Genomic DNA, 16,472 nt, shown 5'->3' on the forward strand with positions numbered 1-16,472 from the left:
GTCTTTAGCAGAAGCTAGGAGCTATGAAATATTCCCACTGTTGAATGGCAGGGAAAAGAAGAAAATCGCATAATGGCTGGAAGATCCTGACAAGTATGAGATGATAGAAGCTATGGTGGGCTGTGGATAAAATCAGAGACTAAGTAAAAGGAAGAAGCAGGTGAAGTTATCATTAATCATCTTCATCCACATGAGAGTCAGGCTATTGAACTATATCTCTCAGCTCAGCCTTGTCTCCTGTCCCGGTTTGAAGTAAAACCGAACCAATTTTCTGTTCTGTAATTTTACATCCTAGCTAGGCCTCCTCTAACTCTCTGAAATTAACAGCATATTGTGGAGAAAATTGCTTGTTCTCAGAATGATAAGACCAATGTTTGTGCTCCATGCCAAGGAATGGTATGCAGGGAGGCCCTTGCTTATATTTATTGCTATAACAACCAAGGTCAGCCAATTTTCGTTATTTGCCCCTTAGAGGGTCGGAAACGGAAAAACGTAAAGGGGTCACATCTATAGGGAGGGGCGGACAGGACAGGTGACCCAAACCTGACCAACTGGGGTATTCCATCCCATCTGCCCCGTGCTCAGTATAAAAGCTGAGGGATCAAAGGGTCAGCTTTCTTCCTGCGATGGCCGACGTCCGGAGAGGACTCTGTTCATCTGCCTTTGATCCCGATCTGTGTGTTCCTGACTCCAGAGCTGGAATCCAGTTCCCATCCATCGCTGAGTCCAGTCTGGGACTTCCCCAGTGCCTGCCGGTGACGTGACTGTCATCCTGGGAGCTTGATACGGTTTTATATATATTGTATCTACTTCATTTTCTTCTTCTTTATTTTTATTTTAATATTAATTCTTCATTAAAGTAGTTTAGTTCATTCTAAACTTCTGAATCTCCTTATCTCTTTCTCTTCCTCTCTCCTCTTTTGGGGGGGGGGGAGGGGGAGGGAAGGGCCATCTGTCAGTCTGGTTTTAGTAAATTTGGCCGAAACCACGACATCTCCTGCTTACCAGTGGGACCAACATTATGCAGTTGGAAAAGGGCACAAGGTCACCTGAAAGTGCTTTCAACACCAAAAAGATTCAAATGCTCTGTTTAAACACCATTTTACTCTCCTACTTATGAACATAGCAGGAACATAAAACAGCAAGAAGGAAACTCTTCCAAGGGAAGACAGAGTGAAATGATTTAACCTCTATGATGAAACAGATGCATGTTACAGGGGGGTCAGAGACTCCTATCAGGAGAGCAGTTTCAAAGCAGCCACACCCTGTCAAAGGTAAGTCTTGAACACATTTGCTGAAGGTGAACAATTCCCTGCAAAAAAAGTCCAACACTGTGTGATTGATATACAATTCCCTTATGCTTTGAATAGTGTAAGTGAGGCTTGACCCTGCGCTCTCCCATTTTCATATGTAGTAAAGAGAATGAAAGAACCAAATATGTATAGCTTGGTAAATGCCACAAGAAGACAGGCTGAGAGAGCTGGGGTTGTTCAGCCTGGAGAAGAGAAGGCTCCGGGGAGACCTCATAGCAGCCTTCCAATATCTGAAGGGAGCCTACAGGAGAGCCGGAGAGGGACTCTTTGTCAGGAGATGTAGTGACAGGACAAGGGGTAATGGTTTTAAATTGGAAGAGGGGAGATTTAGATTAGATATTAGGAGGAAATTCTTTACTGTGAGGGTAGTGAAGCACTGGAACAGGTTGCCCAGGGAAGTTGTGGATGCCCCATCCCTGGAGGTGTTTAAGGCCAGGCTGGATGGGGCTTTGAGCAACCTGCTCTAGTGGAGGTGTCCCTGCCCATGTCAGGGGGGTTGGAACTCGATGATCTTTAAGGTCCCTTCCAACTCTAACCATTCTATGATTCTAAGAGTATCAGGTGTGCACAAAACTACCTGCATTGTTACTCTAATGAAATAGAAACAAGCAGAAGATTGGGGAGGGAGCAAAGAGGAGAATTAATTTGAGTATTAGAAGACAGTATAACTAAAGGTCTGAAAATACAAAAAAGAAAACTGAGGCTTCCTTTTCCCTCATAAAGTGATGCTTCAGGTTCTGAAACTTGAAAATATCAACCACCTTGGTTTCTATATTCTGAACTGAGGCTGTTTTTCAGTATGAACTCTGTCAAGCCTTTTAAAAGTTTATTGTTTTACACTAGGGGTTAACTGTTATACAATGATAACTAAAAGATAATGCTTTCACCTGCATATATATTTGAAAATACACACAAAAATATTATAAATAAATTAAGACCTTGATAAACAACACAGAAACAATTAAGATTAACCTTTTTATCATTTTTAAGTTTGGAGATTCTTACCATATTATACCAGGCACTAACAATAAACTTCTCTTCCATTTCTCTTTGACTCTTTGTTTTTTCATATTCTTTCTAAAACAAAAAAACCCCCCATATATTTAAAATTATTTGACTGCAGAGAACAGTAAATATCAGAGAAGCACAGTCTATACCCAAAAATGAGGAAACACAAAAGATCTACTGGGAAACATGGAGATTATTACCTCTAATGAATGGAACATTCTGTCCTGTTCCTGCAACTGATTTTTCAGTGCCTGAATCTCGGGAGCTGCACCCTGGTTTTGCTTAGGATCTAAGGTGCGGATAACCTGTGAGAGGAAAACCAGTTTGTTTTTAATTTAATGTTGGAAAAGATATCAAGGCATTATAACCACATAAGGCAGATTAAGAGACATAGAAGTGACTTAAAACATGTCAATATAATAAAGTAAAATGACATTTTAAAACATCAAACAAAATAATGCTTAATTTTAAAAGGCTGACATATAATACAAACACATCTCTCCCCTAATAAGACACAGGCTCTAAATTGTCAACCAGGCTGATGGAGACTATCTCTAAACAACAGTCATGAAGTGCCACACATCATCTGAAATGTGCTCTAACAGGACTGTCAAACAAAAGTGTTGATAGAAGGAAGCAAGACCTCTGAGGTTCAATATCTTGGACACAAGGAAGCAATTCCTACCCCCACTTTGTACTTCCATGGGGCCAGAGCATGCAAAACCTTTCCTTGAAGTCTTTTTCTCTTTATAGCTTAGGATTACCTATCTGTTACCACTCAACTCGCTCCTCACTGTGAACTCAAGGACTATTTCTATCTGGAAAGAGGCTGGGATTCAGGGATCTGGAGTCTGAGTAATGTAAATCCATGGCAGTGCATGTGTGATGGAGTTTCTGCCACTAAGATGAGGAGAACAACTAACTACATTCTTATGTGGCACCCATCAGAGGCAGTATTTGAGTGCTAACAAAGACTCAAGAATGATTCTAGTAAAGGCCAAGGTTTTTAAGTTTGTCCCAGAAAATAGCTGAAAAACTTTCTAAAAACATGAGCCCTAGCATGGACATGACTTCAGCCAAACTGCATCCCTCACTGATGAGCCTGGAAGAACTTCCACCAAGAAACAGGTTATCATAACATCAGGAAAGGGGTAACATCATCTCTGTGTTATCCACCGGCACTTGTGACTCTTAAAGGAGCTTTGTCTGGGTAACTCAAATATAAATCTGTATCAGTGGGGTACATATGTGTACAGTAGTACAAAGGGTTTTGGTTAGATTGTAGTCACAAGTATAGATACTCAATTTAATTTTATTCCTACAGAGTGAAAATGTGGTACAGCCTGTTAGGGAAGGATTAACTTGGAACCCAGACACTTACACTTTTGGCCTTTTCCAAATACTTTTTGTATCGTTCTTCCATTTGCTTCATTTCTTCGTCTTTTTTCTGCAAAGCTTCTTGTAATTCTTCAATTTTGAGTGCTTTATGTCAGGATTAGAGGATAAAATAATTATATTAAATTTATTTACATGAAGTTAAAGACATTAAACCCACAGCTAGGACTTTATTTCAGTTAAGAAAAGCTTACATAAGAAATGAAAAATACTTATTGATGCAGTGGACACTAAGTTTAATTCAAAACCTCAGAAACATATATGAAAAATGGTATATTGTAGGTCAAATGAGCACAAGTTTAAGAGTCCTAAGTGACAAGCAAGATTCTTGCTCATATCTCCCCAAGGTCATAATGAACAAAATTCTTCAAAACTGTGACATGAAAACACTCCAATTATGTTTTCTTCACATCATCCTCAAGAAGTGATGCAGACCAACAGGACGGTTTCACTGTACAGCCAATTTCCTGTGTTGATTTAAGAATGTGCCAAGCTATTACTACTTGTGCAAGCTATACATCCTACTTGCATCTCAGAGAAAGATCAAATTTGTCACCATCTATCAAATAATATATAACATTGGTGTCTAGTTCTCAGACAATGATAAATATTTGACAACTCTTAATCTATCTGTTTTGTAACCTCATTTTTCAGTTTTCATTTATGTTTGTCTTATTTACAATTTTGTCTCTAAGCATAAGGAAAACACTAAAATGATGACTATGTAAGATTTCTTCTGCTGATCTGTTACAGAATCAATTGCAGGTATTCACCAAGACTATAGAATCTGTTTTTCAAAATTTTGTATAATTCTGGCACAAACTTCTTGGACATAATTCAGTCCAGTTAAAAGAATCCAAAGAAACAACCCACGTACCATTTATCCTATTAATGGAAAGAAAGGAAGTATAACTACTTTCACTGTTTTTCTCATATCAAGATGGAAGCTCAGCCCAAGGTTTTTCACAAACAACTTGAAAGTCAAGCAAGTCAGAGAAATCTGAATATGCTCTAAATTTTAGAGGTTAGGGACTCAGAAATCCAGGCTCGTTTCTGCCCTGCCCCCCACAAGTGAGACATGGTAAGTATGGAAGGATTACATGTTCATCAGCTACTCGGCTCCTGAACTTAATCTCCAGTTGTCTTATCATTTTCTAAAATGTGGTATTTTGTAACATGTAATATTGTTCTGTGGTTTAAATGGAAACTAATGAAAATTTCTTGGATCTAAAATTTACCTAATGATTACATAATCATTAGATAGCTGGAAAGCTGCCCAGTGGAAAAGGACCTGGGGGTGTTGGTTGACAGTTGGCTGAATATGAGCCAGCAGTGTGCCCAGGTGGACAATAGCATCCTGGCTTGTATGAGAAATAGCGTGGCTAGCAGGACTAGGGAAGTGATTGTCCCCCTGTACTCGGCACTGGTGAGACCGCACCTCGAATACTGTGGTCAGTTTTGGGCCCCTCACTACAAGACAGATATTGAGGTGCTGGAGCACATCCAAAGAAGAGCAAGGAAGCTGGTGAAAAGTCAAGAGAACAAATCTTATGAGGAGTGGCTGAGGGAACTAGGGTTGTTTAGTCTGGAGAGCTCAGGGGAGACCTTATCCCTCTCTATGACTACCTGAAAGAAGGTTGTAGAAAGGTGGGTGTCAGTCTCTTCTCCCAAGTAACAAGTGATTGGATGAGAGGAAATGGCCTCAAGTTGTGCCAGGGGAAGTTTAGATTGGATATTAGGAAAAATTTCTTCACCAAAAGGGTTGTCAAGCATTGGAACAGGCTGCCCAGGGAAGTGCTTGAGTCACCATCACTGGAGGTATTTAAAAGACGTGTAGATATGGCACTGCGGGACGTGGTTTAGTGGTGGACTTGGTGGTGCTAGGTTAACAGTTGGACTTGATGATCTTCAAGGTCTTTTCCATGATTTTTTTCTTTTGATCTTTTCTATGATTCTATCATCCTTTGCCACGGTGGGCTCTAAAATGTCATTTTCTACATCTCAAGGATTAGTAGCATGGTTTTGGTCATTATAGCAGAGTAATTAACACCATGCATACCACTACCACTTGAAACATACGTTTTGTTTTTCTTACAGCTTTTATAGATATTGATTGAAATATTAATTAAAGATCATTCCCTTCATGCAAAACATTTTACAGTTAAAAGAAATGGAGTTCATATCAGAAAACTCACAACTGTTACTACATCTTGGTTCCAAATCCTCAATAATAGCTCGTTTCTTCTGTAGCTCATTGTTAGCTTCATGGAGCTTCTCACTGTTACAAACCATATGAGCACATATTATTTTTCCAATACTCTTATCCTCTTGAATAAACATTAAGTGATAAAACCCCCCCAAATTCTCAGAGTATGGTATATTTCTGGGAGTAGAGTTGACTTGGCTGTGAGGCATGAGGACGAATGATAAGTAGGTCAATGTCTATGAGAATGTTTATAAAACATACTAAAAAGCATTACCATATATGCAGAATTATAAAACCAGACAGCTTCATTCTCAGCCCAGAATTATATACTTACTTTAGAATTTACAATAAATAGTACAAAGCATGTTTGAAGTGTATAATATCAACAGCTGTGATAAGATTTGGGAAGAATGGCTTACCCCCCCCCAAAGTTAGAGAGAGACTATACTTTCTAGTAAGTCAGTTAACAAGCAAATGATTCTTTAAGTAAAACCTGCAGTTTAAAAAAAAAGTGTAATTAAGAGCAGTGCAGAAAAAGTATAACAGAAAGATCACACTCACTAAAACATTATCTTTTAGTCATTAATGTATACTAAACCGTAAAAATGTAAATATTGTTTATATTAAAATATTTTCCTCAGAACAAACTTAATTATTCCTCTTAATTTAAGCTTTACACAATTTTAAATAAAGTTTCCTAACCACCAGAAAATGGTGGCTCTTTCATAACTCCTTTTAATTTGACAAAGACTTTCCATAAGAAATGAAAATAATGCCTCAATAACGGATTGTCTACATATTCCTGAGCTATTTGCATTTCTCTTCTTTATATGTCTTCCAAATGCACTACTGCCTTCCCATTGCTGTTAATGGCTAAGCACCTGCTAAGCATATGGAAAGCAGACCATTTCATATGGCAAGCAAAATATGGAAAGCTTTATTACTTACAGATGCTCTTCAAGTTTCTTTTGTAGAAGCAGCGACTAAAATAGAGTTAAATGTGTCAGTTATTTTAATATGTTATGGTGCTTAGTATCATTTCAATTATATTAAAATATATAGTTTCACAATTATAACCAGAACACAGGCGTTTAATTTCACCCATTTTTAGGTCATAATTGTATAGCAGTTTTCTGTAGTAGTTGTTCTTTCCTTGACTGCTGTGGACTTTCAGAAATCAGAATGCCTTATAACTTCACAAATATTTTCTTGGAATTGGATCAATATAGGACAGATCCATTAATGACAAAATTGTATTTCAGTTGTTTTCACAGCTTTGTGATTCAGTACTTTTGTAGATTAGACTCAACAAATTTATTTAAAATTAGATAGTGGAAAATTTGCTTGAAGAGCTGTCCAATGCATCAAAGCAATTTCACATAAAAACTTGAGGGAAAATTCTGTCCCCACAAAAATTAGATGGAGTAGAATGCCATTGACCAGGGCATGGTAGAAATTTTATCCTCAATTACTCTGCTTTTCTCTGTTTTCACATCAATCTTTGCCTACAAATATGTAAACATAATACACCTTATGGTGTTCTGATTTCTGGCTAAGTTACATTTGAATAAGCTCTTGGCAGGGGTGGTGGTGGTGGGGAGCTTCAAAGTAAATTTTAGTTTAATCATAAACCGACTATGTACAGAAAGCATGTTTCACAACCAAAACCATAAATGCCTATAAAGTAAAAGTAGTGTTAAGTAAACAGAAAGCCATACTCACAATAGCCTTGAGCAGAAACCCAGCCAGGAAACAGAGATGACATATTAACATAAAGCAAAAACAGCAATCAACAGAAGAAACTATTTAGTAACTTAAACCTTAAAGATACGCATTTTTTCCAGACATGCACATTTTTCTTATTTCTCTGTTCCCATTACAGTTTCATCCCATCACATTTTCTGGAGAGTTTAAAAAAAGCTAGTAAAAATTATCCATACTGTGTTCAAGCATATGAATGCTTTTTGCCTTTCACAAATATGCAAACATCATACTCAAACCAGAATTTCAAAGGAAAGCAGTTGCTGTTATTATAGAATGATTAGAGTTGGAAGGGACCTTAAAGATCATCGAGTTCCAACCCCCCTGCCACAGGCAGGGACACCTCCCACTAGACCAGGTTACTCAAAGCCCCATCCAGCCTGGCCTTGAACACCTCTAGGGATGGGGCATCCACAACTTCTCTGGGCAACCTGTTCCAGTGCCTCACCACCCTCACAGTAAAGAATTTCTTCCTAACATCTAATCTAAATCTCCCCTCTTTCAGTTTAAAACCGTTATCCCTCATCCTATCACTACACTCCCAGATAAAGAGTCCCTCCCTGTCTTTTCTATAGGCCCCTGTACTGGTTTGGGGGGGGAGCAGAGCCAACTTTCTGTTCAGTAAGAGAGGCTCTTGCTTACATTTGTTGCTGTGGCAGCCAGGGTCAGCTGACTTGGTTGTTTATCCTGTGGAGGGTTTGCACCTGTGGGGAGGAGTGGACAGGTCAGGTGACCCAAACTGACCAATAGGGTATTCCATCCCATCTGCCATGCTCAGTATAAAGGCTGAGGTTGTCTTTCTTTGGTGTCTGATGAGGACTCTGTTAGTTCATTTATCTCTGTTTGCTGTCAGTGAGTTTTGGAATCTCATTCATCACTGAGGCCAATCTGGAACTTTCCTAGAGCCTGCTGGTGATACCTCCCTGGAAGCTTTCACTGAATTTTTAGAGTTGGAAGCGTTTTGTGTGTATTTTTATATACTGTATCTATTTCATTATTTTATTTTTATTTTATTATTAAAATTCCATTAAAGTAGCTTAAGGGTTTTTTTGAAACTCATAAATCTTTCTTTCTCTTCTTCTTGTCCTTGGAGCCAGAGGTAGGGGAGAGTGTCTGTTATCTAGTCATTGACTAGGACAGCCTCCTTTTAAATACTGAAAGACTGCTATAAGGTGTCTCTGGAGAATTTTCTTCTCCAGGCTGAACAACCCCAACTCTCTTAGCTTGTCCTCATAGGAGAGGTGCTCCAGGCCTCTGATCATCTTTGTGGTCCTCTGCTGGACTTGCTCCAACAGGTCCATGTCCTTATGTACTCCAGGTGGGGTCTTGTGAGAGCAGAGGGGCAGAATCACCTCCCTCGACCTGCTGGCCACCCTTCTTTTGATGTCTTTTGATGCAGCCCAGGATGCGGTTGGATTTCTGGACTGTGAGCGCACATTGCCGGCTCCTGTTGAGCTTCTCATCCACCAATGCCCCCAAGTCCTTCTCCTCAGGGCTGCTCTCAAGCCGTTCTCCGTGCAGCCTGTATTTGTGCCTGGGATTGCCATGTCTCAGGTGCAGGACCCTGCGCTTGGCTTGGTTGAACTTCATGAGGTTCACACAGGACCACTTCTCAAGCCTGTTAAGGTTCCTCTGGATGGCATCCTGTCCGTCCAGCACATCGACTGCTCCTCAGAGCTTGGTGTTGTCAGCAAACTTGCTGAGGGTGCACTCAATCCCACTGTCCATGTCTCCAACAAAGATGTTAAACAGCAGTGGTCCCAGTACCGACCCCTGAGGAATGCTACTCATCACTGCTTGCCACTTGGATGTTGAGCTGTTGACTGCAACTCTTTGAGTGCAACCATCCTGCCAATTCCTTATCTGCTGATTCGTCCATCTGTCTTTCCAGTTTAGAGACAAGGATGTCATGCAGGACAGTGTCAAATGCTTTGCACAAATCCAGATAGATGATGTCAGTTGCTCTTCCCTCATCCACCAATGCTGTAACCCTGTCGTAGAAGGCCACCAAATTTGTCAGGCACGATTTGCCCTTGGTGAAGCCATGTTGGCTGTCTCCAATTACCTCCTTATTTTCCACATGCCTTAGCAGAGATTCCAGGAGGATCTGCTGCATGATCTTGTTGGGCACAGAGGTGAGACTGACCGGCCTGTAGTTCCCTGGCTCATCTTTTTTTCCCTTTTTGAAAATGGGGGTTATGTTTCCCCTTTTCCAGTCAGCGGGAACTTCACTGGACTGCCACGACTTCTCAAATATGATGGATAGTGGCTTGGCAACTTCATCCACCAGCTCCCTCAGGACCCGTGGATGGATTTCATCAGGTCCCATGGACTTGTGCACCTTCAGGTTCCTTAGATGGTCTCAAACCTGGTCTTCTACAGTGGGCAGTTCCTCATTCTCCCACTCCCAGCTATGAAAAGTAATTTTAATATTGAAGTCACATTAGTAGCTGTACTGGTTTTGTCTGGGATAGAGTTATATTTCTTCATAGTAGCTTGTATGGGGCTATGTTTTGGTTTTGTGCTGGAAACAGTGTTGATAACATGGGGATGTTTTAGTTATTGCTGAGCAGTGCTTACACAGAGTCAAGGCCTTTTCTGCTCCTCACACCACCCCACCAGCGAGTAGACTGGGGGTGCACAAGAAGTTGGGAGGGGACACAGCTGGGACAGCTGATCCCAAGTGACCAATGGGATATTCCCTAACATATGACGTCATGCTTAGCAATAAAAGCTGGGAGAAGGAAAGGGGGGACGTTCAGTGATGACTTCTGTCTTTCCAAGGAACCGTTATGCATGATGAAGCCCTGCTTTCCTGGAAATGGCTGAACACCTGCCTGCCAATGGGAAATAGAGAATGAATTCCTTATTTTGCTTTGCTTATACGTGCAGCTTTTGCTTTCCCTATTAAACTGTCTTTATCTCAACCCACGAGTTTTTCTCACTTTTACCCTTCCAATTTTCTCCCCGATCCCCCTGTGGGGGGAGTGAGCAAGCAGCTGTGTGGTGTTTAGCTGCCTACCTGTGTTAAACCACAAGAATAGCAAAGCAGCAAACAATATGTAGTCTGTTGGGCTTCAATCAACATGTAGAGATACATGTATTTTGGAGAGATTCTGAATTGGTGTTATTTTCACATGGTTTATATACAAGACATTAAATAATGGATATTTAACTCAGAGACTGCCTTTTTAGTTTACATTTGTCCGGTACCCATTATAGTGGAGTCCTAGTCTGTGACTGATACTCAAAAGTGCTACCACAAAATGAAATAAAATCATCAACAAAATTACTTCACTGCTCTTCCTTTCTGTGTTCTTTCAATAAAAGTTTAAACACAAAGACAATACAGACAATTTATATGCAATCCAAGAAAAAATTTTAGCTGGAGTTTAAACACTTCAAAATATCATTTTTAATCACATTCCTGGGTTGTGCTATTTGATTAATTCAAAGTTGTCTTTTACACTATGAATAAAGAGGGTAGTAGGTAAAATAACCCAAGCGACCAAGGAGGTAACAGTGATTCCACTGAGTTCAGAGCTACAGAACTTTACAGTAGCTATGGACCTGCAGGTTTTGGCCGTTTGCTTTTTTCCTTTTCCAGTTTTTCTAAGAAATATAATAACAAATTACACACTCAGAGGAAGGAACACCCTGTTAGTCTCTCCCAGAGCTGTCTCAGGAGAGCATCAGCCCCATGGTCCAGGCGTGGAATCCATCAAGATGAGTCAATGCTGGAGCACCTTTCAGACTGAGGCAGGGGTTGCTGCCTAGGGGTATGGGACACATTATGGGGAGAAACATTTTGGGATTGCACAGGACTTATTATGGGATGTTTAGAGGAGGAACCAAAGGCAGGAAAAGGAAGGGGTTTAGGTGATTTGGGGAGGAACAAGTGTGGGAAAATAGAGGGTACGGAGATAAAATGGACTAGTTGCATGTAAACAGTGGCTGGTCAGTACATTTGTCTGGCCATGCCCTGATCAGCGCATTCTGTGTTATCTTATTAAATTCCATTTCTCTTTCCCTGGGTGAGGAATGCTATTCTGGTCTGGGGATCTGAGTGCCAGTGACTGGAATCAGATCACAGGTCATAGAGGCTCGTGTACCTGGTGTCCTAGTTCCGGCGGGGATAGCGTTAATTCTCCCCAGGATCTAGCAGGGACACAGGTATTCCATCCCATGTGAGCCATGCCCAGGGGGTAGCCGGGAGCTGGCCGGGGCGGGGGGGGCAGGAAGTTGCAGCTTGGGAGCGGGCTGGGGCTCCTGGGTCCGGTTGGTGAGCGGTGGGTGGTATCGTAATCTGTTTGTATATTCCTCTATTCGTGTTATTGTTATTGTTTTCTTGTTCCCTTTGTTGTTCTGTTAAACTGCCTTTGTCTCAACCCACGAGTTTTGCCTTTTTTTTCTTCCGATTCCCCCCTCACGGCTCGGGGGGGGGGGGGGGGCGAGAGTCACGTGGTTCTTTGTTGCCGTCTGAGGCTAAACCACGACACCTGGATACCTGCAACTAGAGACCAGAGTGAGTGAAAACAAGCGCCAGCCACCAGAGTAGGACCAGGGGCCAGAGCACCATAGTGTCAGCAACTGGAGCGAGCATGGTGGTTGTGTGAGTGAGCGTGTGATTGCTAGTGAGTATCAATCTGGACTAGCCAGCGTGTAGGTGAAGTGACCTGGGACCTAGGAATGTGTGTGTGTGTCTCTAAGGGCAAGACTGGCTATTGGGGGACCAGAGGAGTCCTGGTCACTGCACTAGCAACTGGAGTGGGCCTGCAGCCTCAAGGGCTCCTATGTCTGAGTGCCAGCAACTGAGGAGACTGGGATCCAGGGGCCAGCTGCTGGGCAGACTGAGTGTCTGAGCCCTGCTGCTGAAGGCATCCACATTATACATATGTACGTATATTTGCACTAGTGGACCTCTGTCCTCCTCAGCCAGAGAGGAGAGCAGGATGAGGCCATTGGTGCTGTCTGTGCTCATGTGAGTGCTCTGTGTGTCTGTCTGTGATCTCTGTGGCCAGCCACGTATATATGTGGTACATATGTGTGCTCTGTGTGTGTGTGTGCTTACTGGGAATATATCTTCAGCCTTGCTATTCATTGGACCTGGAGACATGGAGCTGTGGCAGCCTCATCTCTCTCGGGCTGATGGATCTGGCCTGATTTCCCCTAAAAGATTTAACAGGTTGGCCCCTGCTTTGAGTAGGAAGATGGACCAGACACCCAGACCCCTAAAGGTACCTTCCAACTTAAAGTATTTTGTCATTCTACGTTTCCTTTTCTGCTCATTTAAGAGTACATGTAGGCAAATATTCAGAACCCAACAAGATAGGTCCACAGGTGTAGTGCCTATACGCCTGGTACCCACAGCAGGCTGTACAGTTCCATGTGAAAACCTGTGCTGCCATCTCAAACCAACTCGGATTATACCTACATGGGCTGTAGTTAGTCCTTTAAGTGCACTGTAGACATATCTTAAATCACTGTCTAAACCAAAGCCTCAAACAGGGCCAGATTTAAAATTACAATAAATAAAAGAATATTTTATTAGACTGAGATTATTTACAATACTTTCCACATCTGAGAACAGCTGTCATAAACACATTGCTCAAAAAAGTAAATCACAATACAAAGCTTTATATGTCAACTGCTGAAAATGACAAAACTCATGAGAAAAAAAATGATCTGTCTTAACAATAAATGCTTTCTCTGGACTCCTAAACTGTAAAAGTGGAGTTTCATTTTCTGGTACATAAATATAATAGGCTAGGTGCATTTTAAGAAATACCATCAGAAGTTTTCAGGAAAATGTTAAATTTAGCAATATTACAAACTTGTCAAATGGAACTGCTAAAAACTCCTCTGTTTTCACTAATCTTTAATTTCAAACATATTTAAATACAATCCTTGGCAAAACCTGACTCCACTGAAGTAAACAGAGGTTTTCCTCTTGATTTTCAGTGGGACCATGATTTGCCTTCAGCTCCCACAACTTTTCTTGCTGGAGTGGAGCTGAGAGCAACAAAGATCCTTTTTCCAAGAGGCTAACAGCATGTCAGTAAAGTTGTTATTCTTCATGCCAGCACCAAAATATCAATGCTCTGATCTCACTGGGCTAACAAGGCAGGAATGTTTGTGGGAGTATGAGAAAGGTGGAGACTTAGCTGACTGAATTACTTATGCTGTTGTACTGTTGAGGAAGCCCTAAGATTTCTCAGCCTTTTGTACATGCATAACGGAATCAATATCAATTGGGTTGGGCTTTTTGAGACTTCCTACATCAAAATGATAGTGATAGTGTTACTAATAAGAGTTCCACTCAACTGAACACTATTAAACGGTGCTCCTGTTGAGGATGTCAAAGATCAAAGATTCTGTTGAGTCTGTTTACCACAAAACATGCAAGGAGTATATCCAGATTTTAATCACTCTGAAAAATTTGACCTGTAACCAAGACAGCAAAGAATATCATGGAATGACATAATAGTAGAGACCCATTTTAAAATTAATTATAAGTTATTTCTTAAGAGCATTTTTCTAAATAGGAAATCACTGCTTTCAGGACAGTTCCCTGGCTTCTACTCTCAAATAAGGAAGGTGGCAAATAAAACTTTCAGTGGAAGATTAGAATTTGTGTTCCCATGCTAATTCTGTGACAATGTCTTTATTTTACAAGGACTGCTCATTTGAGTTTTTTAGTTTTGGCTTGCATGACATCTTGCATTAGAGATACACATTTATATCAGCAATTGCTGGGTTTCCACTGGCGAGAAAGGTATTTACTACCATGAAGAACAGTTAAACAACAATACCTTGGGATATTTTACTAAGAAATGAAAAATTAATGTATCCTTAATTTCCTATAAATATCTCTATTCTAATTACATATTTTTAAATAATGCTGGGTTTACTACTGGAATGGATACATTGAATGGAAAAAATGTATTTAATTCATTTTCTACAAAGAAACTTTCTATTTATTCTAGACAAACATTTCATTTTATGTTTCTCCTTGAGAAAAATACAGTTTAAATGTAAAACCATAACAGCCCATATGGAAAGCTACCAGAAATCTCCATCTGCATTATTTCTTCATGATGTAACAAGAAGGAGATACTATGCAAAGCTGAAAGGTAGGATAATAGCAATTACTTGAACACAAGTTTTACGTACATTTCTACTTACTTGTTCAGCTTTTGAACCTTGCTCCTGCAAAGACTTCTGTAGTTCTTCAACCTGGGACTGTACTTCTAGCAGTCTCTGATTTACCAGCCTAGGAAATAGATAAAACTTTATTTTTCAGAAACAATGAATTACAACATGATGAAATCCAAGATGTTTAGTCTTCAGCATTATCAGGACATCTATGCAAGAGATACAACACTATTTCTTTATTCAAAATTGCATTGGGTTTATGTGACAAGGCTTTGCTAGCAGGGGGAGTGGGGGGCTGCAGGGGTGGCATCTGTGAGAAGAAGCCAGGGGGTGTCCTGTGCTAGACACAATTGGTTCCAGCTGGTTCTGCAACAGACCCACCATTGGTCAAAGCGGAGTCAATCAGAGAAGCTGGTGGCACCTCTGAGAAAACATATTTAAGAAAGAGCAAAGCACTTCCTGGGAGTGAGGAAAAAAAATGTGAGAAACAGTCTTGCAGACTGGATGAGGATGATATTCCCTGAAGGACCTGTGGCATAGGAGACATGGGGAATGTAAGGTTGCAGTCAGTCCACAACAGTTCCTCTCTGCTGCTCCTTCCTCCTGACACTTGTTCCCTGCTCCAGTGTGAGTCCTTCCATGGGCTTCAATTCCTTCAGGAAATATCCAACTGCTCCAGCATGAGGTCCTCCATGGGCTGCAGGGGAATCGTAGAATCATAGAATCATTCAGGTTGGAAAAGACCCTTGGGATCATCGAGTCCAACCATCTACCCTACTCTACAAAGTTCTTCCCTACACCATATCCCCCAACACCACATCTAAGCGACTCAACCACCTCCCTGGGCAGCCCGTTCCAGTGTCTGATCACTCTTACTGTGAAGAACTTCTTCCTAATGTCTAGTCTAAACCTACCCTGTTGCAACTTGAATCCATTCCCTCTTGTTCTATCGCTATTTGCTTGTGAGAAAAGACCAGCACCAACCTCTCTACAATGTCCTTTCAAGTAGTTATAGAGAGTGATGAGGTCTCCCCTCAGTCTCCTCTTCCTCAAACTAAACAGTCCCAGCTCCCTCAATCGTTCTTCGTACGATTTATGCTCCAGGCCCTTCACCAGCTTCGTTGCCCTCCTCTGTACCCGCTCCAGTACCTCGATATCTCTCTTGCATTGAGGTGCCCAAAACTGGACACAATACTCCAGGTGTGGCCTCACCAGTGCTGAGTACAGGGGGACGATCACCTCCCTACTTCTGCTAGTCACACTATTTCTAATACAAGCCAGGATGCCATTGGCTTTCTTGGCCACCTGGGCACACTGCTGGCTCATATTCAGCCGCTTGTCAATTAGAAGCCCCAAGTCCTTTTCCGCCAGGCAGCTTTCCAGCCACACTTCCCCAAGCCTGTACCGATGCATGGGGTTGTTGTGGCCCAAGTGCAGGACCTGGCACTTGGTCTTGTTGAAGTTCATACCATTAATGTTAGCCCATCGATCCAACCTATCTAGGTGTCTCTGTAGAGCCTCCCTGTCCACGTGCAGATCAATGCTCCCGCTTAACTTGGTGTCATCTGCGAACTTACAGATGATGCACTCTATGTCATTATCAAGATCATCGATAAAGATGTTAAACAGAAATG

General features: G+C 41.3%; 1 protein-coding gene across 1 annotated transcript in view; it reads right to left on the bottom strand.

The window, feature by feature from the left end:
• The window catches only part of LOC141476645 (protein Hook homolog 3-like), a 170,604-nt gene that overhangs the window by 1,190 nt on the left and 152,942 nt on the right, over positions 1–16,472 (bottom strand). The window contains exons 16-21 of the mRNA XM_074165428.1: positions 14,869–14,956; positions 6,871–6,905; positions 5,912–5,994; positions 3,703–3,803; positions 2,522–2,626; positions 2,319–2,390 (exon numbers count right to left, since the gene is read on the bottom strand). Coding sequence (XP_074021529.1) covers positions 2,319–2,390; positions 2,522–2,626; positions 3,703–3,803; positions 5,912–5,994; positions 6,871–6,905; positions 14,869–14,956 — 484 coding nt within the window. The remainder of the gene's footprint in view (positions 1–2,318; positions 2,391–2,521; positions 2,627–3,702; positions 3,804–5,911; positions 5,995–6,870; positions 6,906–14,868; positions 14,957–16,472) is intronic.

Source organism: Numenius arquata, chromosome W, assembly GCF_964106895.1.
Source record: "Numenius arquata chromosome W, bNumArq3.hap1.1, whole genome shotgun sequence".
Lineage (NCBI taxonomy): Eukaryota > Metazoa > Chordata > Aves > Charadriiformes > Scolopacidae > Numenius > Numenius arquata.